General features: G+C 43.1%; 1 protein-coding gene across 2 annotated transcripts in view; it reads right to left on the bottom strand.

Annotated features, from left to right (window-relative positions):
* The window catches only part of LOC140905017 (uncharacterized protein C3orf20 homolog), a 64,913-nt gene that overhangs the window by 28,611 nt on the left and 23,680 nt on the right, over window positions 1-12,622 (bottom strand). For both annotated transcript variants that reach the window (XR_012156711.1, XM_073327513.1), the window contains exons 6-9: window positions 11,964-12,195; window positions 6,827-6,931; window positions 4,766-5,045; window positions 2,830-2,946 (exon numbers count right to left, since the gene is read on the bottom strand). Coding sequence is in view for 1 of the 2 variants with exons in the window: in XM_073327513.1 (XP_073183614.1) it covers window positions 2,830-2,946; window positions 4,766-5,045; window positions 6,827-6,931; window positions 11,964-12,195 (734 nt within the window). In the remaining variant the exon portion in view is untranslated. The remainder of the gene's footprint in view (window positions 1-2,829; window positions 2,947-4,765; window positions 5,046-6,826; window positions 6,932-11,963; window positions 12,196-12,622) is intronic.

Below are 12,622 nucleotides of genomic sequence, written 5' to 3'. Positions count from 1 at the left end.
CCAGCACTCCCAGCTACCTTCGAGACACCACTGACTTCCTGAGGAAACTACAATCCATCGGTGATCTTCCTGATAACACCATCCTGGCCACTATGGATGTAGAAGCCCTCTACACCAACATTCCACACAAAGATGGACTACAAGCCGTCAAGAACACTATCCCCGATAATGTCACGGCTAACCTGGTGGCTGAACTTTGTGACTTTGTCCTTACCCATAACTACTTCACATTTGGGGACAATGTATACCTTCAGATCAGCGGCACTGCTATGGGTACCCGCATGGCCCCACAGTATGCCAACATTTTTATGGCTGATTTAGAACAACGCTTCCTCAGCTCTCGTCCCCTAAAGCCCCTACTCTACTTGCGCTATATTGATGACATCTTCATCATCTGGACCCATGGAAAAGAAGCCCTTGAGGAATTCCACCATGATTTCAACAATTTCCATCCCACCACCAACCTCAGCCTGGTCCAGTCCACACAAGAGATCCACTTCCTGGACACTACAGTGCTAATAAACAATGGTCACATAAACACCACCCTATACCGGAAACCTACTGACCGCTATTCCTACCTGCATGCCTCCAGCTTTCACCCTGACCACACCACACGATCCATCGTCTACAGCCAAGCTCTGCGATACAACCGCATTTGCTCCAACCCCTCAGACAGAGACAAACACCTACAAGATCTCTGTCAAGCTTTCTTACAACTACAATACCCACCTGCAGAAGTAAAGAAACAGATTGATAGAGCCAGAAGAGTTCCCAGAAGTTACCTACTACAGGACAGGCCTAACAAAGAAAATAACAGAACGCCACTAGCCGTCACCTTCAGCCCCCAACTAAAACCCCTCCAACGCATTATTAAGGATCTACAACCTATCCTAAAGGATGACCCAACACTCTCACAAATCTTGGGAGACAGGCCAGTCCTTGCCTACAGACAGCCCCGCAACCTGAAGCAAATACTCACCAACAACCACATACCACACAACAGAACCACTAACCCAGGAACTTATCCTTGCAACAAAGCCCGTTGCCAACTGTGCCCACATATCTATTCAGGGGACACCATCACAGGGCCTAATAACATCAGCCACACTATCAGAGGCTCGTTCACCTGCACATCCACCAATGTGATATATACCATCATGTGCCAGCAATGCCCCTCTGCCATGTACATTGGTCAAACTGGACAGTCTCTACGTAAAAGAATAAATGGACACAAATCAGATGTCAAGAATTGTAACATTCATAAACCAGTCGGAGAACACTTCAATCTCTCTGGTCACGCGATCACAGACATGAAGGTCGCTATCTTAAAACAAAAAAACTTCAAATCCAGACTCCAGCGAGAAACTGCTGAATTGGAATTCATTTGCAAATTGGATACTATTAATTTAGGCTTAAATAGAGACTTGGAGTGGCTAAGTCATTATGCAAGGTAGCCTGTTTCCTCTTGTTTTTTCCTACCCCCCCCCCCCAGATGTTCTGGTTTAACTTGGATTTTAACTTGAAGAGTGGTCAGTTTGGATGAGCTATTACCAGCAGGAGAGTGAGTTTGTGTGTGTATGGGGGTGGGGGGATGTGAGAACCTGGATTTATGCAGGAAATAGCCCAGCTTGATTGTCATGCACATTGTGTAAAGAGTTGTCACTTTGGATGGGCTATCACCAGCAGGAGAGTGAATTTGTGTGGGGGGGTGGAGGGTGAGAAAACCTGGATTTGTGCTGGAAATCACTTTAGATAAGCTATTACCAGCAGGACAGTGGGGTGGGAATAGGTATTGTTTCATATTCTCTGTGTATATATAAAGCCTGCTGCAGTTTCCACGATATGCATCTGAGGAAGTGAGCTGTAGCTCACGAAAGCTTATGCTCTAATAAATTGGTTAGTCTCTAAGGTGCCACAAGTCCTCCTTTTCTTTTTGCGAATACAGACTAACACGGCTGCTACTCTGAAATATATCATTAATGGAGACTTTTTTTTGTTAAAAGAAAGAAACAAAGAATAACTGAAGGAAAAGAAGCATTTGTGGTGGTGGTTACATGGAGAATAAATTTGATCCCAGTGTAATAATAAAGGAGTGCTGGTCAACAATATTTATCCATCCTTAGCCAAATATTGCATGGGACTAAAGGGCTGAAGAATCAAGTCTTCTGTATAGTTTTTATAACTATTGCTGAGTTGTAACATACATTATTATGGCCAAATCTTTGCATCAGTCGCTCAAGTATTAAAGGATTAGTATGTCTTCTACCTTGGGTCTAATGAATTCAAACCTGGCACAATACTATATTAAACCGAAAACTAGCCAATGTGTATGTTTGATTTAAACTCCTTCCTGATTTGCAAAAGGTTTTCAATAAGATTGAAAGGTCATGCTTTTCCCTTGTTAAAGACTGAGATACCCTATTTGATATGCCTTCAAAGCTTTTTTGCAATAGATGAAATAGAGCCACATTAATAGAAACATGATAAAAACGAACTGCTGAAATTGAAACTGAAAGGGAAACATGGTTCATATTATAAAGAACTGGCTAGTGGCATGTGTACAGCAGTCCTCTGCTAGGCAGAATTAGAATACTGCAATTTGTATCTCAAGTGCTATATTGCGAATAGCTAAGATCAAGGCATGACAGTGGCAGGGCCCTGGGCTTCTGAAGAAAGACTGCTATGGCTACTGCCAAGATGGTCTGAATAGACACAGTGTGCAGCATGGTGACAATCAGAAGTCATAGTCTTGTTCCAATATAGTGGTAATATCATTAAAAGTAAAATATTTGGCTGTATATGTAGATAATGGTAACAGTTTTAACATACCAAAAACATGCCGGAAGCAACATTATGTCTTTGCACCAGTAATGAACCTTTATGACCGGTAAATTCATCTGCAGAGGTGATGTCATACTTGAGGAGACGATAGGAGTCCAGGCGACCCTGAAGCAACATAGGAAGAGCAATTATAGAAATATGTAGGCTATAAATCTTATTCTACCAATCATCAGTGCATAATATTCCCTCTGCACAAATCCTGATGAGCTGAACTGAACTAATTATCTTCTTCTTCGTGACTGAGGAAGGCAGCTGTTCTGAGCACACTTGTTTTTGGAGATAGTATTCATAATTGTTGGATTTCTCCTTCTAGGTTAATTTTCCACTTCTTCAAAGAAGCCATACCTGTATGTTTAAATTTAAATCTAGTGCTTATGAAAGGACGGATGGCAGGCAGCTACGGTGCAAGCTTCTCATTTAGTTCTCGATGTACTGGAGTCCTGACTTTCAAAATACTAGTAATCCTACCGCTAGCATGGAGGAACTAATTAGAAGGCTGCAGTATAGGGTTTTATGAAGTGGACAAATATCCGAGGACTAGGATGGAAAACACAAAACCCCATTTTTACTGGAGATTCAAGTGGGATTGGAACCCAGGTCTCCAGAAGGGAAGAGCAATATGCACACCTGAATACACCTGCACCCAGGAGCCTCTCCTTCCCTCTCTTTTATGTGGAACCACATGTATGGGACTCACCCTGACATGAAATTGTTAGCAGATACTTAAGAGTGGTGCCAGTACTACTCCTGTTTGCAGACTGGAGATATTAAATTTGTATTTGATCCAGGCTTCCACTTTTAAACTTGTTGGATGAAAATCCTGGGCCCACTGAAATCAAAGGGAGTTCTCCTATTGACTTCAATGGGACCAGGATTTCACCCCTTATGGTCTATTTTTTCCAAATATAGATTAATTAAAATTGATATATACTATGGGGCCAATTGCTGAGGGGTTATAAGTTACACATCAGTAAGGACCTGTTCAGGTGCTTAAACGGGTATTATGTACACATCAATCCAGGCAGCAACTATGTGGGATTTTCTGAAATCCTCCCAATCTTGTTCCAGCAGCTTCAGCAATGCTAGTAATGGTGGGAAGCATTACTGTAGCTCAGTCCCTGGCATTTATTTTTATCATCATGCCATCTAAGACTAGATAACCTGATGATAGAAACATCTGGATCAGATTTCTGCTAGTGCTTCGTTCCCAGCATTGCTGGGGGAAAAAATCAGGAAATCCTCAGTGCAGACAAGGCCCTCGAGACTGGGAGAAAAATTACGCAAGAAACAGCAATAAAAGTGTGTAAGTTAAAGTAGCCACCATGCACTATTCTGTCTCCAATTTTTAACTAACATCTTGTTCCAGTCCCTTTGTACACAAGTTTCATCAACATAGAGTTGCTCATGCCCACTTTGTGACATGTACCTTACACCAGCTGTTCTCAACTGGGGGTCTAGGGCCCCCTGGGGGACAGCGAGCTGGTTTCAGGGGGTCTGCCAAAATAAACCGGAGAGCAGGGCCAGTGTTAAGACTCTGTGGGGCTCAGGGCAGAAAGCCCAAGCCACACGGGGCTGAAGCCAAAGCCCGAGCAACTCAGCTTGCCACCCCCTAACGCCTATGCAGAAAAACAGTTGTTGTGGGACAGGTGGGCTGTGGGGGGTTTTATAGCTTGTTTTGGGGGGAGCTCAGAAAGAAAAAGGAAACCCCCTGCCTTATACCATACTAAACTTGATCCCATAAATGTGAAGAGAAAGTCTTTAGATTAATTTACTACTCCGTATTCTCCTAGCCATGCAAATGTATCGAGTACACAAACGGTGAGAAAACTGTTCTAACTTTGGTGACAGGATAAACAGCAAATGGATCCAAGGGTTATTTTTTAAAAAACTATTTTCAAATGTGCTAAACTCCCATGAAACCCACCTGAATACACGGCATACTTCGGTTCCTGTTCTTCCTCTCGTGGAGCTGCTCTAATTTGTCTTCACTTGGATCCCCATTTGTTTTCAAGGAAGAAGACACACAGACCACCATGATTTGTTCCAGGGCAGACATCTGGTTGTTAATAAGGTGATCATACTCCAGGTCTGATACATATGGAATCTGATGATTACTACATCTGCATCTCTTTCCTTCCTGCCCCATCAGTATTCTCCGAAGGACAACAGGGCAAGCACTGTGGGACGTAAACAATAGCTTATCACTGTCATGAGAAACAGAAAGCAAAGGGGGGGAAATTAGAGGGCAAGTCATGGCTTTGGTCCTAAAGTGAAAACAGAAGCCAGTTAAATAGAATGTCAAATAAACAGAATACAGAGGACAGCATCTTTTAAACCATAATCTATAAACAGCACAGCAGGGTCAAACCTACATTTTCTGAACTCTGCTTAATCAACATGCACAGCTAGTTGAAGGGCTGACGTTCCCAAAGCTGTGACCGAATCTTTGATGCTGTGGTGTTCCTGAATTCTGTAGGAGCAGAGCTGCTGTGCTTGCCAGAGGGGAAAGCTGGATGGTGCTCTCCCTAACTGGATGAGCTGGCCAAGTAGGCTTTGAAAATTGCTCAACCCTGAATGCAGACTTCAAAGTCTGCTGGTCTGTCTCCCTGGTTTTCTGCAGGTCTCTCATGCACCTCATGCCCTTAGACAGCCAGTTGTAGTGTATTTGTGTTTTAATCATTTAGTCACAGAAGTTAAGCATGGATTGTGTGGGTATGAGTGTTACTGGTCTCACAAAGGTAGTGTGAAGCTTAGATCATGTTTGAAAAGTCCTTGGATGAGATGTGCTGTAGAAGTGCGAACCTATCATCCTATTTCTTGGTAAAATGCCAAAGAACTATCTCACTGCAGGCTTGCACACAACTTTAGTAAAAAAGAGAACCTGCCACGCCCGCTTCACAACATGATTTCCTCACAGCTGGCAAATCTTTTCTGAGGTGCAGGAAACCAGAAGAATTTTGAAGCCCACGGATCTGATCCACAGCCCATTGACGTTAATGGCAAGACTCCCGTTGTTTTCAGAATGTGTTGGATCAGTCCCTATATGAGTGTACCAGGAGTAAGGAATTGCAATGAAAAGAGCTATGAGTAAATGTTGGCTTGAATCCGATACTTATACCTTGTATACTGTACGGTGTAAGGAGTGGAAGGCCTGATTTTTAGGGAACTAACAGAAGGATAAGAAACAAGTGTGAAGGAGGGTCAAGAGAAGAGGGGATCTTGTATACAGGAGGAAGACAATAGACATTTGTATAGACATAAAACAGGAAAAGGAGTACTTGTGGCACCTTAGAGACTAACCAATTTATTTGAGCATAAGCTTTCGTGAGCTACAGAGCTGTAGCTCACAAAAGCTCATGCTCAAATAAATTGGTTAGTCTCTAAGGTGCCTCAAGTACTCCTTTTCTTTTTGCGAATACAGTCTAACACGGCTGCTACTCTGAAACATAGAACAGGGTTATTATTCCATGTTGGCATTCTGGAGTCAGAAAGAAACTACTTGAGCTTTGGTGTCATGCTTCATGATATCAGATTGCTGATGGAATTACAGGCTGGTCATGTGTACATTTGAATATGTTGTTCCTTTACTTGCTTTACCTAAGGCGGGGTATCATTGAGCTTGTGTATCATATTCAGTTAAATAAAAGAAAAATACAGTGCAAATTTTCTTTAAGGAAATAGCTAATGGCACCTCTGCATCAGTAAAAATGGCAGCAAATCCTCAACAGGGAGAAGCAATGGAATGTGACAGTCTCATCATACATCATCTCATTGTCTGCAGATATCTCAAGTATGACAACAGTAAATTACTTTGGTTTACAGAGTTACTATGATTCCTAATGTATTATAATGAAATCACATGTAATGGTGTTGAATCACAGGAAAAACAAATAGTGTTCGTAAGATGTTTATCCAGCTCCAGAAATGGCTTGTCAGTAAGACACTAAGAATCAACCTTGTCTGGTGCATGCTCAGATTTCCTTACCCAGATACGTAGGAGTTCTGTAATACAGGGGTGTATTTATTTAAACTGAACTGAGGCACATTTGGCTGATCTGGTTTGATATTGCTGTTTACTAAAGAAGAAATTCTGCAAGAGAAAATAACAGTAAATAATCAGTTGTTTAAATGCCAGGAAAACAAAGCAGATAAGTGTTCTGCAGTACATATATATGGTGCATATACATGGGTGAAATCTGTTTTTCAATTAACTGATAATGATGTCACCTGTTATGTACTGGTGTGAACAAAAGAAGCAATCTAGTTGGTAGTAGGAAGGGATTCAGAACCATACACCTGCAAGAGTAAGGACTATGGATTACACAGAGAACAAACATTACCCCTTACATTTCTCTGGTTTTAGTTGCATGGCTCCAATAGGTTAATGGGAGTTGTATAATTGGCACTCTAGGCAGAGCAGAACTAAATCTCAAGTTTTCTTAGGCCTCATGCAAAGTAATATTGCCCATGTGAAGTCATTTGGGAGATTGGGGCCTTAAAAGGCAAGATCTTCACGTCAGGGTCTGAGTTGTCGTGTGTCTGTATAACCCATAGAAACATAAGAATGGCCACACTGGGTCAGACCAATGGTCCACCTAGCCCAGTATCCTGTCTTCCGACAGCGGCCAATGCCAGAGGCTTCAGAGGGAATCAATAGAACAGGGCAATTATTGAATGATCCATCCCCTGTTGTCCACTCCCAGCTTCTGGCAGAGGCTCGGGACACCCCTTCTGTGAAGGTTTCAGAGTAACAGCCGTGTTAGTCTGTATTTGCAAAAAGAAAAGGAGTACTTGTGGCACCTTAGAGACTAACCAATTTATTTGAGCATGAGCTTTCGTGAGCTACAGCTCACTTCATCGGATGCATACCGTGGAAACTGCAGCAGACTTTATATACGCACAGAGAATATGAAACAATACCTCCTCCCACCCCACTGTCCTGCTGGTAATAGTTTATCTAAAGTGATCATCAAGTTGGGCCATTTCCAGCACAAATCCAGGTTTTCTCACCCTCCACCCCCCCACACACAAATTCACTCTCCTGCTGGTAATAGCCCATCCAAAGTGACAACTCTCTACACAATGTGCATGATAATCAAGGTGGGCCATTTCCTGCACAAATCCAGGTTCTCTCACCCCCTCACCCCCCTCCAAAAAACACACACACAAACTCACTCTCCTGCTGGTAATAGCTCATCCAAAGTGACCACTCTCCCTACAATGTGCATGGTAATCAAGGTGGGCCATGTCCAGCACAAATCCAGGCTTTCTCACCCCCCCGCCCTTTTTTTTTCCCCCCAGGGACACACGCACACACACAAACTCACTCTCCTGCTGGCAATAGCTCATCCAAACTGACCACTCTCCAAGTTTAAATCCAAGTTAAACCAGAACGTCTCGGGGGAGGGGGGGTAGGAAAAAACAAGGCGAAATAGGCTACCTTGCATAATGACTTAGCCACTCCCAGTCTCTATTTAAGCCTAAATTAATAGTATCCAATTTGCAAATGAATTCCAATTCAGCAGTTTCTCGATGGAGTCTGGATTTGAAGTTTTTTTGTTTTAAGATAGCGACCTTCATGTCTGTGATTGCGTGACCAGAGAGATTGAAGTGTTCTCCGACTGGTTTATGAACGTTATAATTCTTGACATCTGATTTGTGTCCATTTATTCTTTTATGTAGAGACTGTCCAGTTTGACCAATGTAAATGGCAGAGGGGCATTGTGTGTGTATGGGGTTGGGGGGGTGAGAAAACCTGAATTTGTGCTGGAAATGGCCCACCTTGATTATCATGCACATTGTAGGGAGAAAGAAAAGGAGTACTTGTGGCACCTTAGAGACTAACCAATTTATTTGAGCATGAGCTTTCGTGAGCTACAGCTCACTTCATCGGATGCATACCTTGGAAACTGCAGCAGACTTTATATACACACAGAGAATATGAAAAAATACCTCCTCCCACCCCACTGTCCTGCTGGTAATAGCTTATCTAAAGTGATCATCAAGTTGGGCCATTTCCAGCACAAATCCAGGTTTTCTCACCCTCCACCCCCCCACACACAAATTCACTCTCCTGCTGGTGATAGCCCATCCAAAGTGACAACTCTCTACACAATGTGCATGATAATCAAGTTGGGCCATTTCCTGCACAAATCCAGGTTCTTTCAACCCCTCACCCCCCTCCCAAAAACCACACACACAAACTCACTATCCTGCTGGTAATAGCTCATCCAAAGTGACCACTCTCCCTACAATGTGCATGATAATCAAGGTGGGCCATTTCCAGCACAAATCCAGGTTTTCTCACCCCCCCACCCCCATACACACACAAACTCACTCTCCTGCTGGTAATAGCTCATCCAAACTGACCACTCTCCAAGTTTAAATCCAAGTTAAACCAGAACATCTGGGGGGGGGGAGGGGTAGGAAAAAACAAGGGGAAATAGGCTACCTTGCATAATGACTTAGCCACTCCCAGTCTCTATTTAAGCCTAAATTAATAGTATCCAATTTGCAAATGAATTCCAATTCAGCAGTTTCTCGATGGAGTCTGGATTTGAAGTTTTTTTGTTTTAAGATAGCGACCTTCATGTCTGTGATTGCGTGACCAGAGAGATTGAAGTGTTCTCCGACTGGTATATGAATGTTATAATTCTTGACATCTGATTTGTGTCCATTTATTCTTTTACGTAGAGACTGTCCAGTTTGACCAATGTAAATGGCAGAGGGGCATTGCTGGCACATGATGGCATATATCACATTGGTGGATGTGCAGGTGAACGAGCCTCTGATAGTGTGGCTGATGTTATTAGGCCCTGTGATGGTGTCCCCTGAATAGATATGTGGGCACAGTTGGCAACGGGCTTTGTTGCAAGGATAAGTTCCTGGGTTAGTGGTTCTGTTGTGTGGTATGTGGTTGTTCGTGAGTATTTGCTTCAGGTTGGGGGGCTGTCTGTAGGCAAGGACTGGCCTGTCTCCCAAGATTTGTGAGAGTGTTGGGTCATCTTTTAGGATAGGTTGTAGATCCTTAATAATGCATTGGAGGGGTTTTAGTTGGGGGCTGAAGGTGACGGCTAGTGGCATTCTGTTATTTTCTTTGTTAGGCCGGTCCTGTAGTAGGTAATTTCTGGGAACTCTTCTGGCTCTATCAATCTGTTTCTTTACTTCCGCAGGTGGGTATTGTAGTTGTAAGAAAGCTTGACAGAGATCTTGTAGGTGTTTGTCTCTGTCTGAGGGGTTGGAGCAAATACGGTTGTATCGCAGAGCTTGGCTGTAGACGATGGATCGTGTGGTGTGGTCAGGGTGAAAGCTGGAGGCATGCAGGTAGGAATAGCGGTCAGTAGGTTTCCGGTATAGGGTGGTGTTTATGTGACCATTGTTTATTAGCACTGTAGTGTCCAGGAAGTGGATCTCTTGTGTGGACTGGACCAGGCTGAGGTTGATGGTGGGATGGAAATTGTTGAAATCATGGTGGAATTCCTCAAGGGCTTCTTTTCCATGGGTCCAGATGATGAAGATGTCATCAATATAGCGCAAGTAGAGTAGGGGCTTTAGGGGACGAGAGCTGAGGAAGCGTTGTTCTAAATCAGCCATAAAAATGTTGGCATACTGTGGGGCCATGTGGGTACCTATAGCAGTGCCACTGATCTGAAGGTATACATTGTCCCCAAATGTAAAATAGTTATGGGTAAGGACAAAGTCACAAAGTTCAGCCACCAGGTTAGCTGTGACAGTATCGGGGATAGTGTTCTTGATGGCTTGTAGTCCATCTTTGTGTGGAATGTTGGTGTAGAGGGCTTCTACATCCATAGTGGCCAGGATGGTGTTATCAGGAAGATCACCGATGGATTGACGTTTCCTCAGGAAGTCAGTGGTGTCTCGAAGGTAGCTGGGAGTGCTGGTAGCATAGGGCCTGAGGAGGGAGAGTGGTCACTTTGGATGAGCTATGACCAGCAGGATAGTGAGTTTGTGTGTGTGTTTTTTGGAGGGGGGTGAGGGGGTGAGAGAACCTGGATTTGTGCAGGAAATGGCCCAACTTGATTATCATGCACATTGTGTAGAGAGTTGTCACTTTGGATGGGCAATTACCAGCAGGAGAGTGAATTTGTGTGTGGGGGGGTGGAGGGTGAGAAAACCTGGATTTGTGCTGGAAATGGCCCAACTTGATGATCACTTTAGATAAGCTATTACCAGCAGGACAGTGGGGTGGGAGGAGGTATTGTTTCATATTCTCTGTGCGTATATAAAGTCTGCTGCAGTTTCCACGGTATGCATCCGATGAAGTGAGCTGTAGCTCACGAAAGCTCATGCTCAAATAAATTGGTTAGTCTCTAAGGTGCCACAAGTACTCCTTTCCCTTCTGTGAAGAAATACTTCCTTTTCTTTGTTTTAAATCTCCTGCCTATTAATTTTATTGGGTGAACCCGGGGTTCTTGTGTTGTGTGAAAGGGTAAATAACACTTTTTCTCCACGCCAGTCATGATTTTATAGACCTCTCATATCCCCCCACTTAGTCGTCTCTTTTCTAAGCTGAAAGTCCCAGTTTTTTTAAATCTCTCCTCATATGGAAATTATTCCATGCGCCTAATAATTTTTGTTGCCCATCTCTGCACCTTTTCCAATCAGTATTCATGGTGTGGGTGTGCCTTGGATTTATAAAGTGGCACTATGATATTTTCTGTCTTATTCTCTATCCCTTTCCTACTGGTGCCAAACATTGTGAGGTTTTTTGACTACTGCTGCACATTTAGCAGATGTTTTCCCAGAACTATCCACAAAGACTCCAAGATCTCTTTCTGGCACAATGGTGCCCCACTCCTGAATGAAGCTGTTGGATAGTATTGTAATATAAAGCTATGATGATAATCCAGTAAAATGTTTTATATAAACTGTATTCTAGGGTCAGTTCAGGATACTTTCCCAAACCTTTCATGGTTTTCCTGTCACTAACTTATTCTTGTTATTTTTACAATGCCACGGGGGGATACAGTGAAAGAATTGGTTCTATGCCACTGATAATTAAGCTTAATTAGAATAACCTAAAATTCACCATAATGCACAATTAAGTTCTCATCATAGAAACATTTCAGTGGGCAGTCAGAAATTATTTTATTTTTTTTTACCTGGGAGAATAAGGCGACAGCTCCCCCTGCATGTTGTGAGCAGGAGCTGACTGAAAACGAGCTAGCAGGAGAGAGCTGTCTGACTCGTGGGCTCCACTGTCCTCTCTGTTCTTCTCTTGTGCTCTCTGTACAATTGAGGTAACCAGGGAAGCAGCTGCAGACTGCACTGGGCGTTTTCTTAAAGCTTTCTGAGGAAGGCCAGGCATTTTGTGAATGTGTGGCGAGTCAATTTCTGAAATACACCATCACACCCTAGATGTCAGTCTTAGGAGACAAAAAAACCCAAACAAACCAACCAAAAACTAAGCCCTTCTTCTGCAATTAGCTGTGTTCGTGTGCCTGTAAGTGGAACTCTTCTACTGCGTATTCAGGAGCACAAGACCAACTATGAAATTAAGTCTAAATTCTTCCCTCAGGTAGCAGATCTTGGTTCTAATATTTTTCACATGCTCCGGGACCTGGCAGCTTTGAGAGAGATTTTGCTCTTAGTGTGCAGGACTGGTTATTGTACCAGATGTAACTTTGGTTGGGGGTAAAAACTGCAACCAAACCTATGTTTTTGCTCTACTGGTGGCTACTTTTATGCATGGGAACTGATACAAATCCTCAGGATTAACAATATGGACAAGATATAAGAGAAATGAAATAATATCTAAGGA

Source organism: Lepidochelys kempii, chromosome 1 (assembly GCF_965140265.1).
Source record: "Lepidochelys kempii isolate rLepKem1 chromosome 1, rLepKem1.hap2, whole genome shotgun sequence".
Classification (NCBI taxonomy): Eukaryota; Metazoa; Chordata; order Testudines; family Cheloniidae; genus Lepidochelys; species Lepidochelys kempii.
The sequence above is the reverse complement of the archived record's forward strand: the minus strand, read 5'-3'. Positions and strand labels throughout refer to the sequence as shown.